General features: G+C 40.2%; 1 protein-coding gene across 3 annotated transcripts in view; it reads left to right on the forward strand.

Moving 5' to 3' along the window:
• Positions 1–26,095, forward strand: part of LOC131040504 (protein arginine N-methyltransferase 7) — a 218,114-nt gene that overhangs the window by 86,174 nt on the left and 105,845 nt on the right. For 2 of the 3 annotated variants that reach the window (XM_057973447.2, XM_057973448.2), the window contains exon 8: positions 13,718–13,954. The exons of the other annotated variant lie outside the window; for it this stretch is intronic. In XM_057973447.2, the coding sequence (XP_057829430.2) occupies positions 13,718–13,954 (237 nt within the window). The remainder of the gene's footprint in view (positions 1–13,717; positions 13,955–26,095) is intronic. 3 annotated transcript variants of the gene reach the window in all.

Consider the following 26,095-nt stretch of genomic DNA (forward strand, 5'->3'; position numbering starts at 1 on the left):
GTTTGTACATGGTTGATTGCTATTTTATGTAGTTGAGGCCTGCTTATGGTTGTAAGTAACTTTCCCCTATAAGAGCATAGTCCTTGATGGGTTTGAATTTTCTAGCGAATGCCAAATGACCATGGGATGATTCTTTTCAGTTTGTCTAATATTTGTATGTTACTGGGTACTGCACATACCCAAGTTGTACCTGTACCTGGTATGGATACCAGTCCTGGTAGAGCATGGGACTGTGGGTTCTATTCCAGTATGCTGTGATGATAATGAATTCTCTAGTTAATTCTGAATTCCCATAAGATAATTCTTTTATCACTTTGTCTATTATTTTTCTATTAACAGGTATTGCATGTACTCAAGCAATGCCTGTCTCATATATAGTCTGTGTATGTCCCACGTTTGACTGAAGACTGAAATATCCTGCCCTATTTTTTCTTATTGCTGGTCTGGATCTTCTGGGTTTGTTTTTGAGTGCTTTGGTTTGGTTTCTTATGAGTTTCAATGCATAGATGTTTTTGCCATGATATGAAGCAATTATAGAAACATTTAACATAAGAAATAACAACAAATATATGGACTGGAATTAAAACCAAAAGTCTGATATAGTTCTGAACAGCTAGGTTTTCTTATTGAATTCAATGAGTTTCAATACAATGACATACCCGATTACAAATCAACAAGGTATGGATGCTGATTACAAATCTGAGTATAAATCTGATTTTTATGACAGACTTGAAACAAGGATGAGGCTATCCCAAATGTCTGAAATAGCTCCTTAAATCATCTGCAAAGGTTAGTGCAAGGTCAAAGGTAAGTGCTCAAACCCTTTGCACAACTTAGCAATGAAATTCTATCAAGCCCTTGCTCAAACAAATCCAAACCCTTCTTTATTGAAGTCTGATATAAATTTTGCCAAGTCTGAAACACAATTTTGAATGATGACAGATGCCAACAATCACATAAACCCCTTCCAAAACATTGCGTTCACCTCCAAACCCTAGCTGTCCAAGCTATTATGAAAATATGGCAAATAAGCTTCCAAATCTGAAGCAACATGTCTTCCACTTGCATGTAGACTTCATCCAAAACCTTGTCAAACTGTTCAGAGAGATTTCCAGCTAAAACCTCCAACAATCTACTAATTGAGCACAATAGTGAATTTTGGATAAATCCACACCAAAGATCGATTTGGGTTTCTGTCCAAATCACAGAGAAACTCCAAGGGTTTCCGTCCTTAGATTTCCTATAAATGAAAGACAAAGGTTTCAAGCTTCTCAGAGAGAAGTAATTAATAAAATAAGCCAAGTATATGTCAAATGAGCTCCCAAGTGCCTTTTACAATGCTTTCATCCCAAAACCCTAATTAGGGTTTGCACATTTTAAATTAAAATTGACTTTTAATATTTTATAATATCCATGTCTCCTAAAGCACCATTAAAAGTAACTTTATAAATGTGTGGGGGAAAAAGCGAGACTAGGTTATCATGCCCTAATCCTACCTCTTGTCACACATTACGGAATACGAAAGAGCCTAGAGGTATCGCACAATTGGCTACTTCTTTTTGTGAAAGAGAGAGCCACGGGCTACCTATTAGGGTTTCTATTCTTTTGTTGTAATTGAAAGGTAAGATTATGCAAGTCCAATTCCTAACCCTAAAATGCAAGTATGAACTAACAACAAGATTGCAGAATTGAACCTAGACAATGGAAAGCTGTAAACACAAGGATAAAACAAGAATGCAAATGCGTACCTGGAGTCAAAATCGGACTGAAAATGTTCGGGACGGGGGCGCGGGCGCCACTGTCCTGATTCTGCACCTGAAACTGCACCGGAAACTGCTGTTTTGCACTCTGGAACACTGTCGGAAACTGTCGAAAATGCTGTCTGTCCGGAGGACCAGGGCGCCTAGCGCCTCTGTCCCAGGGACCAGGGCGCCCAGCGCCCCTGTCCTGGCAGGACCAGGGCGCCCAGCGCCCCTATCCCAGTTTTTGCTCTGCAATTTGATGCAGAGTGCTGTCTCGACCTGTTCTCTCCGGATCTGTATCCTGCAGCGTCGTCCGAGTCCCGAAACCTGCACTTATATCTGAAAAAGGGTGTATGGGCGGCTATATAGGGTTTTGCCTTAGTCAAACCCCCGCTTCGGTGATTTCCACCTCCACGAATAGCCAAGTTGTTTTGTAAAATGTATTGTGTGTGCAGACCTAGTGTGTGTGCAAGGTCCTAAAATGCAAGAAAGCAAACTAGAGCAACCTAGAAAGTAAACCCTAATTGCTTGTAAATGATAATGTAAATGCTCTAAATCAAGATGCAAAGTGATCTAAAGCATGAATAAATGAGATATTGAAGCTTATGCAAAGACATGAAAACAACATGAAATCATACCCAACCCTCAAGGGAGAGGTACAAGCCAATCTTCAGTCGGTAATCTCCTATTGTTCTTCAATGTCTTCCAAGCCCTAAATGGATGAATGGAATTGATAAATGCTTGATAGAGGGATGTTGTAAGATGTTGAAGTCTTCAAAGATCTGCTCTTTCGCTGCATATGAGGTTCTTGGAAACAAAAAATCCGATCCTTTCAAATGAAGAAAGAGGGCTCTTATGTATGAAACCCTAGGTCTTAATTTCAACTTTTGGCCGACCTAGAGATTGAATATCTCGCCAATTTCTTGGGGTTAAGCTTTATTTTATGATTGGATCGCGCTCCTAAAATTTCGGGAAAAATGTCCGGGACCGTGTGCACTCCGGGCGCCACGGTCCCGACAACTTTTCACCAAATTTTCAGGGCCGTCAGATATGATGATTTTAGAGAGAATCCTGAAGTTACAGGTGATTTCGAGATGTTTTGACCCCCGAAATCAAGCCCCCAAGTTCGAAATAGGACTTAATTAGGGTTTTTGATTAGATGATGTATTGGAGGAATAAAATGAAAAGGGGCACACTTTAACGAAAGGGCCCGACTTTATGATGTGAAGGATGATGAAATAGGACCTTAGACCTAATTAATTTGATTAATTAAGTGCTAAAGGAGCAATGCAATGCAAAATGTAAAATGCACTAAGGCGGGTGCTAAACTAGGTGTTAAATTGTACCGCTTTAGCAAGTGCGTACAATTTATGACGTTACAATAAAATAACTTTTATAAAGTCACTTTATCACATTACTTTATATAATAACTTTATAAAGTGTAGTGTCCTAAATTGTACTTGCCTACAATTTTGTCCTCGCTCAGGCCTCACTTTGGCGTTCTGTCCTGCAAGGCTTGATTGCAATACTGATTCTGCTCACACCATCCGTCTACCTCACATTTTCATCAATTTTCCATCTTGACCTCCAGTTTGGAGTCCCGATTTTTAGGACTAGGATGTACCATGCCCTAGTCCTAAATCAGGACTAGGGCGTATATGCCCTGGGCTTGTTAAATTGGCCCCAAATTGGCCTCCTCTAACGGACACCTTTGACGAGCGGGAAATCTAGCCCCGTGTTGGCCTGTTTCAGAAATTCAATCAAATTTTTCGACAAGCAAGTATAAAAGGAGGCCTATCCTTCTCATTTTAAATCTAATCCGCAAATTCAAGATCTCAATTACACTCTAGTGAATTCAAGTGAGCAAGCAATTAGTATTCCATCAAGCATTGGAGCAAAAGTGAAGTCAAGATTGAAGCATTGGAGATGACATTCATGTTCTATGTTTTATGAAGACAACTTACATGAAATCCTAATTCCTCCGTGGAGACAAACAAAACTTCATTAAGGTATATCATTAGTGTTTCAATTATTTTCAGCCTTTCCCTCAAAAGGAAAGTATTTTATTGTAGTATTTCATTTACATCTTTCAATTCCATTTCATGGTTAATTCCAAAACCGGGGTTTGACCTAAGGTAAACCTCTATTCCCCACAATTTCCCCCTTATTTGTGTGTGCAGGAAACAGGTACATAGCTGCGTTCAAGAGGATCGACAGAATTCACAAAGACGAACAAGTTTAGCTTTTGACAACGAGATATTCAGAGGACCATGGTGAATTGACACTACTTGGTCTCGAAAAATTAGTTTGAACTTCTGGGAATAGATCCGTAACATATTCTTTTGCTCAGATCCAAGTTGGTTGCTCCATATAACACTTGTAACTCGCTTTTTCTGTCAAATTGCTTCAATAGTTCACTATCTTGCCCTAATCTTCAACAATTCAATTCAATTCAATTCAACTTAAGGAGGAGAAATCCCTTCTATAGGAATCGGGAATCTAATCAAAATCGTGATCTTTCAAGGCTAGATCTATTAGATTCCTCTCCTCCCCAATGTAATGGTCAATTAGGTCATTTAGTGGTTTTATTATCTTAATTTAACCCTAACTCTAATTTTCTACCATTACATAAAGTCACTTTATAATTCTCATATAGGCGTCAACATGAAGTCCCCTTTATGTTATAATATCATAAAGTCATTTAATAAAATTAATATTATTATTGTTAAACTTGATTTAACTCTAAAATATAACTTAAATTATTAAACCCTTGATAATTGCCAATATCAACTTACGGGAATAATCCATCCACTTTTCAAATATAGATAGTAAGTATGAGCAAAACATCCAAGTGACTTACTAAAAATAGTAAGTATGAATCAAAGTGTCTTGAATGATCTCCGAAAGGCACACCACAAATAAATTGGGACATTGAGCTGAAGATCACTGAGATAAGCACCAAAAGGTCAGTTGAAAAGCCATAGAACACCCTTAGAAGATTCCCCTAATCACCATGTTAGCCTATAGGGACCAAAGTCATAGGTGAACTTTTAGAAATAGCTGATGCCTAAAGAGGGGACATTACAGACTGTGGCACTACTGGGTATGTGTCAGACAAATGTGGGACATACCTATGTAGTACCTAAGTCCTAGGTTGCACCAGGGCCTACAAGGACAAGTAATTTCAAAGAAAAATAAAAAGGAAGGAAAAAGTAATATGAGAATTGAGGTAAATAAAATGAATCTTACACTTTGGCACCATGTTTAACAAAATTGGAGATTACAAGGTGGTTAGTTACAGAGATATAGAATGGGCAGGTCGATGGATGGTAGAAAATCCACAAGAAATTATGCATTGATCTTTGGTATGGTGCACTTTCTTAGGCCACTTCCTTGTGAGCTCCACTTCCTTGTGATTGTCTATGTAGTTAGCTTAATTAGAACTTCTGTAGGTGACATATTTTGTGAGTTCATTGTAGCTTTGGGTAGTTTGTTAATATATAGTTGGTTACCAATGGTCGTGGTCTAATTGACAACTATTAGGCCCTCTACATAGAATTGTTGTAGCCAAGGAATGGGTCTAATTGGTGGTTGCTTCTTCCTAACCTACTTTCATTGTAATCAAGTGCTATCTTCAATAATTTTCTAACAAATATGGATTTGAAGTTCATGACCTTAAGGCATTGTGGTTGCAATTCTTAACGGAATTACAAGCATACTTACCACTTCTCGCTCTTCTATCCATTCCTAACAACATCTTGCATTATGATCAAATTGACAATATTAACAACTCTTGACAACTTTTGACAACTTTCACAATATTAACTTTGACAAGATTTTACAATTTCACCTTCACTCCTCGTCTTAGACATTTGTTCATAAATTGCGAACTTGACCACACTAAAGACAAGACTTTGCAATTTTAAGACTTGCTAAAGGTTGCTCAACACCCCTAACCTGGACTGTCAAGACGAACCCTTCTCACAAGCAGAGGTTAAAGATTGCAACTCTTGCCAAGGTAAGACAACTAAACTAAAACAGCTAAGCCAACAAGGGAAAACGAGGGGTCCCCATTTGCAATGGGGCTATGTGTGAAAATGTCACAACAGAGAGCACCAATGAGATGCAAGGGTAGGTAGAACTCAACCACCCGGCACAAATATTAATGCATGCCTAAAATATTAAATAGTGTTTTCCTAACAACTAAATGATTAATGCCTAAGTAAACTGAAGCATAGGGTAAAAAAGGAGAAACCATATTTACTGCAACTTTCTTTCCCCTCAGGTTTAAATATGTCTAGAACAAAAAGTATTGTGCAAAAAAGCTTCTTTAGTGAAAGTTTTTGTATGTGATGTGATAAAATATGCTTTGTTTGTCTCCTTTATATAATTTAAGCTCAACATATGATAATCATGTTTGTTGCAGTGAAATTGCTATATGTATGTTGATTTATATTAATGATATTATTATTATGCTAGCTAATTTTTTGACATGAATGGATTAGTGTGTGTTGTGACCTTTTTCACACATCGCCCCATTGCTACTGGGGACCCTTTGATTTTTCCTTCTTTCTAGGGTTTTGTTAGCGTCCTGTGACCTTTTGCTGCAGTTTCACCAAGCCTTGTCCAGTTCAGAGCATTTCAGGCCCTGACGATTGAAAGTTAGTTTTTGCAAGTTATGTGATTTTGGAATGTGAACACCACCAAAGTGCTTAGAAAGGCCAAAGGACGAAGATCGCAATCGATTTGGACGAATTTGGACAACTTTCTATTTTAAGAAAGTTTGCTTTTTTGCTTTTTCCTATTTTTTAGGAAGTTTCGTTTTTGGCATTTTCAGCCCGATCCCTGGTATGGCTATTTTTAGAAAGTTTTTCCTATTTTTTAGGGATGTCTGCTTTTTGCTTTTTCGGGATGCAAACCTAGGGTTTACACTTGCACCATTGACCAGCTTCGACTGGAACTCGAAAATTCCAAGTTTTGACCTAAAAAAGCTAAATCCCTAGATTTTAGGCTTTTTGCGTTTTCGAGATGCAAACCTAGGGTTTACACTTGTACCACTGACCAACTTCGACCGGATCTTGAAAATTTCAAGTTTTGACCTAAAAAAGATAAATCCCTAGATTTTAGGCCTTTTGCTTTTTCGGGATGCAAACCTAGGGTTTACACGTGCACCACTAACCAGCTTCGACCGGAACTCGAAAATTCCAAGTTTCGATCTAAAAAGCTAAATCCCTAGATTTTAGGCTTTTTTGTTGCTTCAGATGATCCACCTAGGCATGGATTTCAAATTTCAAGTTAATAAGATTAAATTAGACTAAACTGTGAAATTTTGAAATTTCTCTGAAAATTATTCTAAGTCTGGCTAACAAGGGTTTTGAAGTATTTTTGCAGGTTCAAACCCCACCACGATGTAAGAGAGGCCATGAAGGAGCCTTGCCTGAAGTCCGCCATGCCTTAGGAGGCTGTGTGGGTGCTCACCTCAAAGTCCGACATGCCTTTGGGGGTCACGTGGGTGCTAAGCCAGAAGTCCGCCATGTGTTGAAGAGGCCATGATGGCCAACACTCTAAAGTCTGCCCATGAGGGGATGTGTTGAAGACCGCCTTGCATGGAGCAACCATCAAAGTCCGCCTTGTATGCATTGGAAGCCATGTAGGGGACACCACCAAAGTCCACCCAAGCAAGAGGAGGGATGCCTAAAGTCCGACACACCCTAGAGAGGTCATGTGGGAGCTAAGGCCAAAGTCCACCATGCCTTAGGAGAGTCATGAAGAGGGACCTTCAAAGTCTGCCCCAATGCCTTAGCCAAATTTTCACCTTAATGGAGGCCATGAAGGTGCCTTAGCCAAAGTCCACCATGCATTTGGAGGTCATGTGGGAGCTAACAACAAAGTCCGCCCAAACATGCCAAGTGATGGAGGAGCCTAGCCTAAAGTCCGCCATAGGCTAGAGAGGTCATGTGGGAGCTAACAACAAAGTCCTCCCAAGCTTGCCAAGTGTTGGGAGTAACCTTCAAAGTCCGCCATAGGCTAGGAGAGATGCCTAAAGTCTGCCATAGGCTAGGAGGGTCCTGAGAAGAGGTCACCAAAGTCCACCCAAGGTGGGAGAGAAGTCTAAAGTCCGCCATAGGCTAGAGAAGTCATGTGGGATAGATGTTTAAACTCCGCCCTAGGCCATACTGGAGATGTGTTCAAAGTCTGCCCAAGATCTTCGCAAGGGGAGAGGACACCAAAGTCCGCCCAAAGTAAGAAAGCCATGGAGGAGTCAAGTCTAAAGTCCGCCGAGGGTTATGAGGCCATGAAGGAGCAAAGGCTAAAGTCTGCCCCATGCCTTAGCCAAAATTTCGCCTTGAAGAGGGCCAAGAGGAGAGGTCTCCAAAGTCTGCCATACCTTGGAAAAGATGGAGATAAAATTCCAAAGTCCACCTACGCATTGAAAAGTCAACATGATGTCACAAAATCCATAGAGATTTCAAAATTAAACCCAAAATGAAGAAAATATCTAAGAAATATCTAAAAATCCTCAAATAAATCCAAAATGGAAAGTTTTTTTTGAGAATATTGACAAAATATTGAAAGATTATTGAGATATTAAATCAAAATGGAAAGTTTTTTTTTGAAAGGAGAATTGATAAATATCTTCAAACTTAAATCATAATGGAATGTTTTTTTTGAGAGAGTCTTAAAACTGGGAAACGTGAAGTTAAAATTAGAAGTATGGGTTGGATGATTTTAAGGGTTTCTACTTGAAGATTTAACCTTGTCTACAAATACTTCATTATCAACTTCATTATTACACCAAGAAGTTCAAAGTTACTAAGGAGAGCTTAGTAAAGTATGTCAGTTTGAAGATCATCTGGAGAAAATTCTAGATATTGCTGGAAGTTGGATAATATTTTTTGGCAACCAGTACAAGGAAGGCAACCAGATTTCCGGAGAAAGGCAACCAGTACGAGGAAGAATCATCCAAACTTTTTTTGAATTTTCTGAATATTTCGGAGAAAATTCTATCCTTACTTCTATCCAAGTCAGAGGTGAAATTAAAATTGTGATTTTTCTGAATATTTTCTAGAATTTAATAAATGATTTTTTTTTTGAAAATTTTGGAGGAAGAAAATCATTTTTCTTTGGCTAAGTATGAAATTTTTTTGAAAGTTTTGACACTTGGTGGTAACCACAACCAGCCTTAAGACTGAGGGTTTTAAGGTGAAAATTCGATTTTTTATGGCTAAGTATGAGAATAAAAAAGGGAAAATTTTCCAACACTTAGCCATTTCGCAGCCCTGTTATTTTCAAAACTTTGCAAATCCTTTTCTAACTTTAAAATTTCCATTGTTTGCCTGCAGGCCTTATACATTATGAAATTCCAGGTAGACAAAGATGCTCCTCCAAAGTCGAGGATGACTTCAAAGTGGAAGAACATCAGCGACACCAACCTCAGACACATCAATCTGAGGGAGTTTAAGAAGAGAATGTTTGGTCTGGACAACCTTGTGCCTACCACCATTGCGCGAAAAATGATGAAGAGTGGTATCGTGCACGTTGCTGGCTTCCTCCCCACCATGCAGTGCAATGAACTAGTAGTTGAATGTGCCAAACACTACAACCCCATCAGTAAGGATATTGTTGCACCTGATGGAAGAGTGCTGGCGAATGTCAGTGATGAGGCCATCAGAGAGGCCTTCAGGATCCCTGAGTACCACAACACAGTATATATGACAAAGGACGAAGCTAACAGTCTGTACCACGACCACCTAGAGGAGTATGATGCCATAGTTAACCATTCCTGGCTAGACAAGCCGAGGAAGGGCGCCTCCAAACTCCAGAGAAAGAGCCTAGTGCGAGCATACTTCAAGGAGGACATTGGGGACATGATTGTCGTGCTCAATAGAATAATAGGAAATCCTCAGGGAGCTCCATTCGAACCCTGGATGTATTATTTCATTAATGAAATAATCAATGGAGTAAAAATGATAGACTAGGCCTGGATGATTAGCGACAACCTAAACAGCCAGCTAAGGAACTTGGAGGTGAATAGGACTTTCTTCATGAGTTCTTACTTGTTTTATTCTTTGGCTAGGACCTACAGGTACAGAGGTCTCACTTGTAGAGGAGAAGTTGGGAACAAGGAGAACCAATTTCCAATATATGATTGCTATCCCTAGCTCCACATGGAGGAGAAGTTCCATTTCAAAAAGGTGAATGATACCTTCCTGATGCACATTACCCGGACACTTAAAGGTGGCCTGCACCAGAGGCTCTCTCAAGAGTCTATCGACTTCATCGGTCGGTTCGGGTGTTGGTACATCCAATATCCAAAGTTCACTTACCTCCGAATTCAGGGATTCTCTGGGCCTCCATACAAGCTTCCAGCTTACCCTATCAACCGAGTGGTGTTGCTCGAGGTTGTGAGACAATTGGAGGAGTATATAGTGATTCAAAGGGATAAGCAGAAGAAGGCAGGGACGTCCTCACTTACAATTGGTAATGGGCTGGAAACATGTCCATCATCACATGTTGCAGCCACTGCGGAGAAAGAACTAGCCTGGTATCCCTTCTATCAATACAAGGCAAGAAAGGATTTCGATCCATTCCACAGGATAAAGAAGATCGAAGGGGCAACGTTTGAGCATAGACTGGATCTAGAAGACTACTGGGCTAATGCAGCCGATAGTTTCGAGATCCGAAAGAGGTTTTGGTTAAGAATTCCTTTGAGTATGGTGAGAGCAATGGAAGTATTCAGAGTTGCTGATCAGGTAGAAGAAAGACTAGAACTTCAGCAGTCAGGCTTTGAAAAGATGAAGAATGAACCCTTAGTCTTAATAGATTGGACAGAGGGAGAGAAATCGGATCTAGCAGACCTCATGAGGTCGGTGGTTGAGTACTCAAGGTGGTGGGCATCTGAAAAGACAAAACAGTTGAAGGCCAAAGGTATGACTTTGACTTATGAATTAATGGGAGTAGATGATACTCTGTCCGTCGACCTTTGTACCTCCGTTGGTGATGCTCGAAATCCAGAAAGTGTTGGGTCTCGAAAGAGGAAGGAGTTGGGTGGAAGCTCCACAAAGGTCACAGGGATAAGGGCTTTAGGTGAGAGAAGAGAATCCAGCGAAAGTCACTCCATCCTAAGTGTTGCTTCCATTGCGCTTGATCAGAGTGCAATTGGGGAGCAAGAGATGAACATCTGTGTGATTGATGATGAAGTAAGAGTGCTTTCCCAGCCAATTGAGGAAGTGGTGGAAAAGGTCTTTTGAAGTCCAAACAGGGGGCAAATTGAAGCACCTACAATCTTCTTGGATGGCATACCAGCGAACCCAGGAGAGGCAGATGATGAGTTTGATCGAAACACTGTAGAACAATCAACCATTCCGGATTGGTTGAGAGCAAGGATAAAGGCCAAGGTTCCCAAGGAGGCCCAGTCAACCGAGGAGGTCACCGCGGCATTCTTGGAGAAGGTGAATGAACCCGCTATAGCTAAACTGCCCAAACCTGCCAGGAAGTTTTCCCTGATTCAGAGAGACAGTGCCGGATTCAGGACAGTCCAGATAGCGGTGCCCAAAGAAGGGAAGACTAGGGACAATGTCACTGCAGATGATTACAAGGTTACTACCATAGAGATGGGTAAGCCTACCCAGGACCAAGAGATCCAATATTTTGATGACTCCTGCAATGTTCTAAAGACGATGCTGGCTCATGAAAAGGAAAAGAGGAAGAAAGTGGAAGAAGAGAACCAACAGTGGAAGAAGTATGTTTTCCATCTTACCATGAAGTCCCGGCTACTCCACCATAGCCTCTTCAACAGGGATCAATGAAGGACTATGATGATATGAAGGGTTCGTACACTCAAGGAAAGGAATGGATTTCAGACGCTTCGATGCGTGCTGACACCCTGGTAGAAAACTTAGTATCGGCACATGAGACAACTTCTTTGTTGATTGATCGTATCCAAGATCTAGCATCCAATTGGGAAGAAGTGGATGAAATTCAGAATGAAATACTCCCTCACCTGAAGGTTATCTGAGGCATGTCAAAGAGGAGCTTAGTGGATGCAGGCATCATATAGACAGGAGACAGGTACGACTTCGGCACGTGGTACTATGCTCTGGTCACTCGGATTGAGGTTCTGAAGAAATCCGAGACCAAGTGTTTTGAGACAGAGGCAAGTGTTAGACAGATCCTGGGCAAGGTATTCCGTGTGGCGTCAGAGATCTGGAAGAAGGAAAGCCTAAGGGAGAAGCATTTACAAGCAGAAAACCTGAGAGCTAGGATTCAGACGAGCTTCTTTCAGGATTCAGGGATGATTGACAAAGGCGATCTTTCGAAGATTGCAAACTTCCTCTCCATCGATGACAACTTCCTCACCCAAGTAGTGGAGTGGGAAGGCATCCTTGCCACATGCGCCGACGATGTGGACCTCATCGACTTCCAGATTGGTGGTTTGCCAAGTGTCACCATGGAGGAGGTCAAGCTCATTGTGTCCAGATACGTTGAATCTCTGAAGGAGGAAAGTGGCCACTCACCTTAGTGAAATTAGCAGCTGCGCCACTTGTCACTCTTTCATTCGTTTGAACTGATAGTATTTCGGGAAACCCTAATTAGGGTTTAGGACTTTCAATCTTGGTCCTTGATCACTATTTGATCTCAGCCATTCATTTATTTTTGAGAAACTATATAAGGTTGCCTCCTCTCATTTGAAAAGGGTGAGGTTTTTGATGTATTGTTGCTTAAGGTCATTTCCAGATAATATATTGCATGTGCGCTGCTTTGTAATCTCTATTATTTGAATGATTTGCATGGTTTCAATTGCCTCAACACCTAGTTAAAATTAACTTAGATTTGCTTTCATTGTTGTTAATTTGAATGAAGGATTTGATAAGTGTCAATTGATGGTGTATCTCCGCTCATACTTTTGGTGTATGGATGATTTTCATCTCACCGTGCAAAGTTAGTCTGAGCCCATCCCCTGTGCATCCCAACATCTCGATCATAAGCACAACCCATTGAAGATTGCACCGGCCTTGTGTAGTTGTCCCTAGTGTGGCGAAGCAAGGTTTGGTTTCTCGAGAGCACCCAATTGATACCGTCTCCAGAATTTGTAGGATTAGATTAGCCTTCCTGAACTCTATCCCTTTTTCCCTTTGTTTTGAAAGTCTAAATCCCAGAAAATTCCCCCCCAAAAAAAGAAGAGCCTAAATTGCTAAATCCATCTAAGTCCAGCAGTTCAAAAATACTTGTCAAACGTAAGTCCCCCTTGAAAATTCCAGCATACACTACCCAAGAAGCTATTCCACTAAAGTTGCTTGTTCGCACATATAGACCTTGGAATCAGTAGTGATTTTTCAGGAGAGGATAGAATACCTTCGGGTATCCTATCCTAATGTTTGGTAGATGATAAAACAGACACCAACAGTGTGTATAGAAGATAAATTTGTGCATGATTCTTTGAATATCCAGTTCTTTAATAATAGTGTTGGCATTGCATATACTTGATATATGTAATCGTTTCATGCATACAACTTTACATGTACTTGTTCCAAGATGTCAAAGTACAAAACTTTTTCTCTGCTTTATAATTTTCCCAAATCATTATATGTGTAGGAAAAACTAAAATCTCTATACAAGAAATTTGCCTATCATTAAAACAATTTCCATATTTGAATCATTAAGTTTAAATATGTACATTAATAGTATATTCCTATCAGTATTGATTATTCTGAATTTTAGGCATCAGTAATGTTCATAGGAATATTTGTACTACCATAGAATTATGTATTTGTTTACCAAATATACGGTGCTTTGGTACCAAGAGAATTGTATTGTAAAGTGCACTCCTGAATACATAAAATTCTTTTGTCAAATGGAAGATAAAATTGTGGAGTTTGTAGCAGTAACAATTTTCATAGTTTTTCCTTTCTTTTTGTTATCTTTTTTGGGCTCATCGTTTCCTTTCCCTACCTGAAATTAAGCTCTAATTGCAGTTGCAGGGCAGGTCATCTCCTTTATGTGTTGTGGTGGATGATAGTCTGCCTCTCTCAATCATTGCAGCTTCCGTTTCATCTTCTTCACAGGTTATTTCACTATTTCCAGGCATTGGAAAGATTGGATTGCAGTACTTGCATAATGTTGCAGAAAAAAATGGTTTCTCACTTGATCGTGTGCAAGTATTAGGAAAAATGGCAAAGCAACTAACAATGGATGACATTGAAGGAAAAAAGGTATATTTGGATCATAGTTTTTAATTCAACATTTTATAATTTCTTGATTTGTTCTCAACCTTATAATTGATGCAATCTTATTCTTTGAAAGATCACGTCTCAATGGATTAGACCTGTCAAGTTCCCAAATTTTAAATTTTGTTTTAGATTGGTCCTTATTTTTCTTTGCTTTGTCACCATTCCTAGTTTCTTTTAATTACTTTGCCCTTTTTACATCAAGATGAGATGTCTGAGTGTGGAATTAGCTGTTCAGAAGCTAGGTTGAATTCTACATAAGAAGAAACAATTGGAAAAAAGGTGTTGGGAACCTTTGTGGGAGTTCAATGCAGAAATGGATATGGAAATTGGACATTTGGAGTGAAGTCTAGAAGTCCTTTTAAAGTTTGCATGAAAAGGACTGGAAGAAATGTAGGAAAAACATGTGGAATTGGACATGGGAACTAGATGTTTTGATATTGAAAGGTGGGCAATAATTCTGCAAGGAGAAGTTGGAAATGGTGCGGGGAAAATCTTGCAGAAATGGATGAGGTTAAAGAGGAAAAGGTCAGGATCCGCTTTGAAAGTTTGCAAAAGTCGAAGGGATGGGAATGCAGGAAATGCTGTGGGAAGAACCAGAGACCAGGATGAGGAAGGGATAAGGAAGACATCTAGATGGACCTTGAAAGTTTGCAAATGAGAGGAGATGTAAAGAGTGAGGAGAAACATTGCAATATTGGAATTTGATGTGAGGGTAGGGAATAAGTTCCTATTCACCTTGAAATTTTGGAAGGAAGAAGAGAAAGAAGGGATTAATGATTTGATGGGATACGATTTAGGAGTTCAAGAGAGGACTTGAGGTGGAAGAAATATCTGGGTCCACATCAAGATTTGGCAAGTGGAGTGGAACAAAGGGGAGCAAAAGGAAAGGAGCAATAGACTTTGCTGGAATTTTATGTAGGATTGGACACTTGAGCTAGATATGGATGTTAGCAGGAAAATGTCTGGTTGTCTAATAAAAAGTTGCAACTTCAGAAAAATAGTAGAAAAGGACTAGAACACTCCCTGACTGAGAACATTTGGGGTTTTTTGCAATTTTTTCAGCAACAAATAATGACATGGAGAAGTGTAATGTCCCCTTTTGGGATTACCGTGATTTCTTTACCTGCATAGTACTATTCATATTCAATTCATACATTATAACAACATTAATAATGAGATCATGATTATTGTAATTCAGATTTGAAGACGAATTGATACTAGATAAGTGATCGGACCTGTAGCAGACGTGAAGGCAGATAAGTGATCGGACCTGTAACAGAGTTGAAGGCAGATAAGTGATCAGATCTGTAGTAGGCTTGAAGGCAGATTTGTCGAGAGTTCTTCATAGCAGACTTGAGATCAATTTGAAAAGAAAAATTATAGCGTAAGGTGTGAAGAGTGGGATCATAAAAGGTGGAATATTGAATGAGGGGTTGGTGCCTCTACCAATTGTAAAAATAACACTTACATAATAATATATTTAGAGTTTTTATATCTACTTTGTGTACTTGTGTCCTTTTTGCCTTGTATCGCTAATAAAATTGAATTCTGAAAGTGTGTTATACTGATTCACCACCTCAGTATAACTGTGGGACCAACAGATACTTGCTGTTTGTTTCCTTGGTGTGAGCTTCAGCAATGCATGGTGTGACTGTCTAAATGATCTGTGGCTATCCTTCCTGTGCATTTGATATTGTAGCTGGGTGCGGGATCATTTCTCCTGCTAGGCAAGTGGGATATTTGTATGGTGCTAGTTATTTCCCTGCTGACGGTGAAACTTCCAGTTGTCCTGTACGTGGTGGATGCTCTCTGGTTTCATAACATATGCTCTTCTGAAAAGAAGAGTAAGATCATTGATTTGTATTTGCTAGCACCTTTCATTACTAGTCTGGAGGGTACAGGATCATTTCTCCTGCTAGGCAAGTGGGATATTTGTATGGTGCTAGTTATTTCCCTGCTGATGGTGAAACTTCCAGTTGTCCTTTATGTGGTGGATGCTCTCTGGTTTCATAACATATGCTCTTCTGAAAAGAAGAGAAAGATCATTGATTTGTATTTGCTAGCAGCTTTCATTGGTAGTCTGGAGGGTACTGATGTATGAAGCCTTTACTATCAAATATAAACTTCTATTTCAGTATTCAAGGCTGCGTTCTAAATAGGTCAGATCTGATATTATTTTCCTATTCTGAACTGATTTATTATTTGATTATTCTTGATTCTTAAAATAGCTTGTAGAAAGATATATATATTTTGGGTCTGTGATAAACTCTTCATATTAAACCTGGACATCACGTTTCTGTTCAAACATCCAAATACCATCAAAATAGTTGAACAAAGGGTTATGTATATACAGAAATAAGTACCGTAAGTGAAAAAGTTGAAAATTTGGAAGGGGTCTTTACAAATGTTGAGTCATTAAAACTCTTTGGTATAATATTTGATAGTTAGCTCTCTTTGCTTTTGGTTTTTTGATTGCTTTAACAAACTTAGGTGGTAATCTATAGGTAGAAATTTTGACTTAAATTTTGCCACCATTCAATCCCACCACCGAATCTTCTCTTTTTCCCTCCTCTATTGATCCAATTGTACATGATCCCACCAAAGGGATGCATGGCCCTTCAACTTGGTACTAGCAAGCTTTACCGTCATTGGGTCTTTTATGGTTTCAAATTCAAATTACCTCCATCTTTGTGATCCAATCCACAAGCTATTCAACATTTAAACCTCCATTCTAGCATGGAGTCTCTAACCATGTTCGATTTCCCGTAAGAGACATAGATCTTATGAAATATTCATTCATATATTCTCCTTCTGGTTCAGTTGCTTCTGCTTCTTTGTCATTTTAACTTACATTCTTAACAGCTACACCTCTTCTTTTTATTGTTTCAATGCTTCTAACCTTTTTGCCATTTCCCTCAATATCGTTGCCATTTCAGCATTACCATGAGCCATCTTTTCTTCTCAACCTTCTGCAATACGTGATCCACACACCTAGAACAAAACTCTTTAGGGCTTTCAAGATTGACTTTTTCAGCAATCCCAACAAGCTTGACCAGCTCTGATATCATTTAATGCAGTCAAGGATTCAATGCCTAATGAAGGACAAATGAACCCAAGCAACGTCATGTACAACTCAATAGTGGTAGTAACAATGTTTTAAAATTCCAAAAGAAAGTCATAGAATAGTGGTTACAATAATTTCTCATGAAATTCTTAGCTTGAGTTATAAGTACTCACCTTACAATAGGATACTCAAAAATATAAAAAAATACATATGTATCTGTTGTGACCATTTCACACATCGCCCCATCGCAAATGGGGACCCCCTCTTTTTTGCTTGTTTTTGTTCGTTTTCGCTTTCGTTTTTAGGGTTTTGTTAGTCCGTTAGTTGTCTGGATTTAGGGCTAAGCCTTAGGGTTTTAAATTTTGCCTTTTCAAGCCAAAATCCAGTCGCTTTTGAGAGCTTTTTGAGCTTCTTTCCTAGAAGCAAATTTTTGAATGCAATGAATTCGCCAAAATGGTCTAATTTTCAATTGGAATGTTCATGCAGAGCTTAAACTTGTCTAAAGGATGACCGTCAATGTGAATTTTTGTCTGATTGAATATTTTGACCAAATTTTGACTTTTTGAAGTTTGATCCTGGGCATTGGAATTGATTTGTTTTCGCCTCGTGAAGTGTTAAAATGTGAAAAATCTTGTTATTTTGGCCTGTAGGAGCAAAATCGCTCCTGTCCCTCAGTGAAGGACGGGAGCTCAATTTCAAATATCTCATTGTCCTTGCAGAGCCCAGACAAATTTTACGTTTGAAGTGATGAAGAACGACGAGATCTTTTCATTGAATATAAATTGAAGATTTTCATGAGCACAGAAAGGTCTCCAGAAGGAAAATCGCTCCTGTCCCTCAGTGAAGGACCGGAGCTACAATTCAAATTTCGCCATGCCCATGCAAGATTTTGATAGCTCAGCAACTGGAGGACGTCCGAAGGAAGATACTTTGCCAAATGAATATAATTTGAGATGCAAAAAATGAAGGAAAATGACCTATATTGACCAAATCGCTCCTGTCCCTCTCCAAGGGACCAGGGCGAGGTACCTTGTAGCTCTCGTCCCTCTCCCAGGGACCAGAGCGATTCCCTCCATTTTGCAAAAACCAGACAAGGGTCAAGACAAGTTTACGTTCAAAAACGAAGGAGAACATGGGATGAACGCATTGAATATAAATTGAAGATTTTTGAACGTCCATAACAGTGCTAAATGCCTAGTTCGCTCCTGTCCCTCAGGAAGGGACCAGAGCGATTTTTGATATAATTGCTCTTCTTGCAAAGTTACAAATGATGTCAAGGCATGAACGAATGGAGGGAAGAAGGACGAGTCCGTTGAATATAAACTTAGAGCATGGCAAAGTAAGATGAAAGCCACAGGGGAAAAATCGCTCCTGTCCCTCTCCAAGGGACCAGGGCGATACAAGGGTGAAGATACGTCCCTCTCAAGTTCAAGGTCGTCCCTCCAAGGTTCAAGACCGATCCAAGCCAGGACAAAAGGTGGCGAGGACATTTCAAGGCATTTCCACCAGGCGCAAACGTTACAAAGGTCATCACATGGAAGGATTTGTACTCTAAAGACCTAGATCGCTCCTGTCCTTTGGTAAGGGACCAGAGCGATATCTACATAATGGCGTAGATTTCAAAAGGCGAACAAAGTTTCGAGCAACCAAGAAGGTCGAAAGGACGTCATTTCACGCAATGAAGTTGATTGCAAGTTGGTACAAACAAGAACAAGCATATAATGATGAACTTCGCTCCTGTCCCTCAGGAAGGGACCAGGGCGATGTTAGATGCATTGCCCATTTTATGCAAAATTTACGTAAGGACAAAACATTGCAATGTTCTGGAGGGTCCATGGTATGACAACAAGGTGATAAACAAGAGAGTTGAACGTCCAAACATCGCCAAATGGTGTAAAGGCCCCACATCGCTCCTGTCCTTTGGACAAGGACCAGGGCGATCCTATCAAAAGCGCTCATATTCCTCCAAAATCGAAACAAGGCGAGGTTAAGCAAGACAAAGGAAGGCGTTTGGAAAACATCACAATGAAGGACGACGTTTGAAGGACATTACCATGAAGATCGAAGTACAAAGTTGACAAGGCCAAGGAAAACATGTGGATCGCTCCTGTCCCTCTTCAAGGGACAAGGGCGATGATCCTTATAACATCGAAAGTACCTTGCAAAAGCAAGTGGAAATAAGCGCAAAGGACACAAGCAATGATATTTCGAAGGTCAAAGAACGCAAGGTGAATGCGAGATGGACATGAAAACAAGAAGATCGCTCCAGTCCTTTGGACAAGGACCAGGGCGATATGCACTTAAAGGACACCCATATGCGCACACAAGGCGATCAAATTCGAAGGACCATCAAGGTGATCGATTTTTAACGTGGAGATGAAGGAGTTGGACGTAAGAAATGCAAGAATCATGCCAAAGATAGTGAATCGCTCCTGTCCCTCTCCAAGGGACCAGAGCGATGAGGTACGTCCCTTTGTTTTCCAATTTTGGCGCCAAACAAACAAATTTAAATTTCCTTAAATGCTAAATCGATTAAAAAATTGAAAATCCATTTTTATTTAGCATTTAATATGGCGTTATCTTTTATTAATTATATTTTGCCTTTATTAAAAATCGAAATTCTCATTTAAAAAAAAAAAACGCAAGGCATTAATAATTAATTATTTAATTAATATAAAAATCGGTTTGAAGCGCCCAATTAGGCAAGTCGGCCTTGTTATTTTATTGCAAATCATTTAAAAATGGTTTTATTTGTCAAAGTCGGCCTAAGAGGTGAAAGGGTATGAGCGCTATTTATAAGGGGAGTGAAACGTTCATTTTTACATAATCATTTTTACCTTCCTTCATGCGAATCAAGAAGAGGCGAATATAGTGCGAAGTGTGTTCAAAGGTGGTGCGATTTCAAACCAAAGGTGGCGCTAGTATCATCTTGTGTAGAGTGCGAATTGCGTTGAAGGCCAAAGGTGGTGCGAATTTCATTCATCCAAGGGTGGCGCGCTTAGCTATCAAAGGTGGTGCGATTCCAAACCAAAGGTGGTGCGAATTTGAAGATCACGCCTAAGGCGAATTTGCTAAAGACTTGGAGATTTATTTGTGCGAATTTGAAGATCCATTTGAGACCACGTCCAAGGCGATAAGTGAAGATCACATTCTATCCAGAGGTGGCGAAGTATATTTTGAGGGAACCATATTGAAGATTATCTTATACCTCAAATTTTGCCTAGGCGAATTTTGTTTTTGCATTCTAGAGTTAGCTCTCTATCGAGGTATGGCGATTTAATTATTATTGTTTTATTCATTCATCGTCATATTTCAATTTTTGAAATTTTGATTCTTGAATTTCTCTCAGCTCAATCGTTGTATTTTAGGAAATGATAACTCTAGGGACTTATCATGAGGTTTCCTAAAATCTATCTCTCTTATCTACGTTATTTGTTTCAAAAATCTATTTCTTATAGTGAAATGTTGTGTAGGTATGGCGACCCCAAAGGCGGGAGCATCCACCAGTCGCTCGGCCCTCATGAAAGAAGATCAGAAGACCGAAGAAGTGGAGACTAAGATCGTGTCCAAGTGGAGCAACATTGGAGATACAAGCTTGGGGAACTTTAGCACGAAGAAGTTCCGAGAGGTCCCTTACATCGGCAAGCCATCACCTGTCGCCCGGAGAATAATAGAAAGTGGCATCATTAAGGCGGCCGGTTTTCCTCCAGCTATTCAGTGCCACGAGTTGATGATCGAGTGTGCCCGTCATTACAATCCACAGTCCAGGACAATTGTGTCCAATGAGGGAAACATTTTGGCGTACCTTTCAGAGGAGGCCATAAGTGAAGCCTTTCATCTTCCAGAGCACAGGGACATGATATACAAGAGCATTGAAGGAGCCAGATCAGTGTACGATGATGATCCAGATGCTTGCCTAAGCATAATCAACAAGAACTGGCTACTTAAGAGTCGTCCCCGTCTGAGCAAAGTACCGAACACACCACACAGGATTGATTTCCAAGAGGAGTACAGAGATTTGATCACCATGCTCAACAGAGTTACAGGAGCACCTCATGCCTTCTATTTTGAGAAATGGATGTTTTACTTCATCCAGGTGATTGTTCAAGGAAAGGGTACAATACATTGGGCTAGGATAATTAGCCATTGCTTAGACTTACAGTTGAGAAGACTCAGGGCCACTAAGTCCTTCCACATGAGTTCATATGTCATCTATGCCTTAATCAGGAGCGTTGAGTACGCAGGACTACCTCACAGAGGAGTGATTGGAAGAGGACCCGGCGAGGTCAGAGTTTGTGAATCCTATACCTACTTGCATCATCCACCAGGGAAGAACTACAAGTTAATCAATGATACTTTCACGATGAACATCACCAGGACGTTGCAAGGAGGGATTCACAACAGATTATCTCAGGATGCCCAGGGGTTAATCAAGAGGTACGGTGCTTGGTTCATTCAGTTTCCTAAGTTCACTTACATTAGAGTGTATGGATGTCCTTTACCTCCATACATGTTGCCAAGATACCCGACAGACAGGATTGTGTTACTTGAAGTAACAAGGCAGTTGGCAGCATATGTGAAGGCATTCAGACACAGACATCAGAATGGAGTTCAGGTACCTATTATTTTGGGTAATTCGGTTGAGGTATGTCCCAGTGTCTCAGCCATGGATGATGCAGAGAGGGAGTTAGCCTTGTATCCTTTTTCATCTTTTGCTTGGAGGAATAGTTTTGATCCTCATGGACATTTAGAGGAGACAGTCGGTAGAAGATTTAGACATGAGTACCAGATTGAAGATTTTATGATGAATCTCCTAGATGATCTCGAAGTGAAACGTAAGATACATTCTAGATTGCCTCTGGATTTCATCAGGAAATGTAAGATTTACAGAGTAGCCGACCAAGCTCAGGACAACGGCAGGCACATCCAATCTTCATATGATAGAGAAAGCAAGACAATAAGTTTGAATTGGAATGAGCCCGAGGCCGTGGATTTAGATGGATTGATGGCACCAGTCTTGTCTTGTACTCGCAGATGGGTAGATGTTCAGCACCAGAAGTTGAGAGAACAAGGCATAGCCATGTCTTTTACTTTGGAAGAGAAACCAGCCGAAGGTGGAGCCAGCGTTAGTGAAGGCAATCCTAATCCTAGGAATTCAGGTGAAGGTAACCTTCGATGTGCCAGTGAGGGCAATCTCCATTCGAGAGGTTCAAAGAGAAAGGAAAGATCAGAAAAGAAAGAACCTTCCAAGAAAAAGCAAGGTGCCAACAAAGATCAGACACCAGGTATTTCTTCCAGGCCAGAAGATAAAACAGTTCGAGTGGAAGAATCCATGGAATCGATGGTACAGAATGACAGGCAGGAGGGAGAACAGGCACAGCATGTTTCATCCGATGGATCTCTCCAAGACTATGATTTAGAAGAAGATAATGAAGTAACATCTCCTCCCAGACAAGAAGAAGTAGTGCACAAAGAAATTCAAGTTCAAGAGACAAGATCAAATATCCCAGATTGGTTGAAGGAAAGATTGACTAAGGTGATCGTAATTGAGGACGAAGACAGTGCAATCGATCTAGAGAGCCTTGTTGGACGTTCACATATGACAACAGAGAAGAAGAAGGCTACAAAGATGTCCAAGATGATTCGAGATGAGACTGGATCTAGAAAACTGCAGGTAGCTACACCGGCAGCAGACAAATATGAGGGTGAGATCCTAGCGGAGGACTATGATATACAGACTATTGAGTTAGGACCATCCACAGCAGAGCAGACTTTAGATGATGCCACCGACACATTTGAGGCATTGAAGGACAAGTTCAGAGAAGAAGTAGAAAAGAATAGAAAGCTTGAGAAAGAGGTCGGTGCATGGAGAACATATTTCAGTCACATCAATGAACCTTTGGGACGTCAGGATCCAGTTAGATCACCATTGCAGGCATTGCCCCTTCAATCAATCAATGAAGCGGAAAGATTCAGGAATATGGTCCAGCGTACATGTAATTGGATGGATAGATCTCACACGGTGGCCATTGAGTTTATTACAAGGATGTCGAAGATCACCCACCAGGCTATCCAAGTCCTTGAGATAATCCACAGACTGATGGCAACAGTAGCTGCATTTGCCCACACCAAGGACGTTGTCATTCCTGTCTTGAAAGTTATAAGACATACATCCAGAAGAATTTTAGCACAAGAGAAGATCTTGGAAGGCGATTCTCACAGTTTGTTTCAGTGGTCAACCTTACTCCATATAAAGAGTGTTCTCTTTGAGGACATCAGTGTTAGATGTGGTCAAGTTGAGGAGGTGATCAATCCGATCCAGGACAGAGTATTTGAGGTACTTCGTACCATTCTTGGCAGAAGGATCGAGGTCGAGACAGATGTGGATTTACAAGAATTTGAAGATAGAATCAAGATCATCTTTCGCAAGGACGCAGATGTTACAGATGAGCAGTATGATCAGATGTATGCCACCATGCTCCTAATTGATAGAACTAAGGAACTTGAACCTACCTGGGACACAGCTCTTCTAGATGCATTTGATCAGGTTATCCACTTAGAAGAGAGTATCAAGAATCTTCCCGAGATTCCAAGCACAGAAATCGAAGGAATTGTGACAAAATTCATTGCATATGCTAAAAAAGAAAATTGGAAGGGGAATAAGATTCTAGATGAAAGGTTGTTACAGATGACATGACATCTTAATTCTCATTGGCTGATACCTCCTAGATTTTTGTGCCAAATTTAATATTTGGCTATGTATTTAATATTGTTCAGTAAAAAGGAGGTCATTTGTAACAAACCCTAATTAGGGTTTAGGTGTCATGATCTTGTCCATTGATTTACTTTCAATCTGGACCTTTCATTGTAACTGGGGATGCTATTTATACCCCCATTTTTCATTTCATTTATATCAGAATAGTCAATAGAGAAATAGAGAATAGAGTTGTAAGCAATTTTTATGTTGTAGCAAGATTGAGTCTTGAAGAGAGAAGTTCAAGCAATTGTTGTATATGATGACTTGGAAATCAATAAAATATTGAAGTTATGGTGTTTTGTTGCAAGTTCCTTGAGTTATCTTCATGGTTGTTGGATGTACTTGAATCACGCTCAATCAAAGTAGTTTGTTAATTAGAAAGACTAAGTGTGAGATTTGATATTTGGTAGGATTCGCAATCCAAACCACTAGCTTCTTGCTGATTGTAAGAACGCCTTGCGTGGTCGACTGGAAAACACCTTGAGTCCTTAACCTTCAAGCATTTTCGTATCTAGGATATGTACCTTCGTAGTAGTGTCCTTGATCTTTGATGCATTGAACATCATTATTACCTTAGAAGATCGCACTAATTTCAGTTGAGTTGTTATCTTATGGCAAAATTGAAATTGGTTGAGTCTTGCCAAATCTCATTCATGCTAAGTCGTTCATAGGGTTAGACTAGATTAGACCTCTCAAACCCTGTCCTTTTTCCTTTTTTTTGAAAGTTCCTTTTAGATTAGTAAAACCTTCGAACTATTGAATCCGTAAGACGCCTTGAAGGAAACAGCAAATCACATCATACCACTAAAAAAGCTTGTCCACACGTGGAGACCCCACTAAAAGAACCTTGGAGTCCACCTAACTGATCCTTTTTGCAGATCTTCAGCAGTTAGAGACTATTTTCTCAAGAGAGGATAAGATGCCTAATGGTATTTTATTCTGTGTATGATTGTGTACAAAATACACGTCAACAGAATTGGCGCTAGAAGGAGGGCTTCTTTAGTTTCAAAGTTCGAAGTCCGAAGATTTTGAAAAGATATTGCAAACATGATCATGAAGTGCGATGGTGTTGCCAGATGAAGGACGGAATCAAGTGGTGCAACCCAATTTGCAAGTAGGCAATACCCAAGAAGACATCATTTCCCAATTGAATCAAGTAGCTTGGAACGCAAGGAGAAGCCAGGTCGAATATAACAGAGTCAGAATCATCTTAGAGCAAGAGGAAGATATAGCCGAAGAACATCAAAGGGTCATAGCTAGGAATCTTCGCAATCAGAGGAATCCACAATAATCCTTGCAAGACTTCACGCTGGATCGCATTGGTTCTTTCTCGCCCGAGAAACATCAAAGATTGTTGAGGTCCACACCAGGCATCAAGGATCTAAGTGAACTTCAGTTTACTTCCAAAGCAAAGCGAGTTAAAAGAGAGGACACTCCCAAAGAGTTCGAACTAAGATTGGAAGGATCTCCTGAGTCATCACGAGTTCTCCAAGAACAAGTCCAAGCGGCGATCCAATTTAGTATCCAAGCAATTTCACAAACAAAGAGCCAAGCTAGTTCATCAAGTTCAGTTTCAAGAAATACAATGGCTCATCGTGCTCCACCACCACCTCCTCCTCCTCATGTACTCAATGGTGCGACATGGCTAGTCAACAATCCATCACCGTTGGAATTTGCAGTTTATCATGATATGCCGAAGAATCCAGAACACTTTTGTTCCAAGTTCAATGTTAGTGATTTCCATCGCACAGCAGAAGATCACATCAAGATGTTCGAGGACCTTCTTCGTAACAGACAAATTGAATATGGAGATGTGGCATGTAGGCTTTTTCCCTACTCATTGGGAGAAGAGGCATACTTTTGGTTTATTCATTTGCCTACAGGGTCCATCAGGACTTGGGACGCGATGAAAGACGCATTCATTGCAAAGTTTGGCATCCCAACTACACCAGCAGAGTTATACAGACAGTTTGTTGAGGTTCGAAGGAGAGAACATGAACCTATTACCTCCTTCAATGACAGATTTCACCGAGCATACACAATGCTACGTCCTCCTTATCTTATTGCAGATCCAAGGGAAATTTACTATGGAGCCTTAGATCATCTCACAGCCATGTTCGTAAGGACACATCCAACTCCGAATGATCTAAATGCGGCATATACAAGAGCCATTGAAGTAAGTAAGCACATGGGACAAAACATCACTGGACCACTACTACACATGGGATCCGTCGCAGCACCTAACCAGATGCAGGCAGTTGGCACGGCTTTGGCCAACCAAACTCCAGTCATGAATCCAATT

This window comes from Cryptomeria japonica, chromosome 9, assembly GCF_030272615.1.
Source record: "Cryptomeria japonica chromosome 9, Sugi_1.0, whole genome shotgun sequence".
Taxonomy (NCBI): Eukaryota; Viridiplantae; Streptophyta; class Pinopsida; order Cupressales; family Cupressaceae; genus Cryptomeria; species Cryptomeria japonica.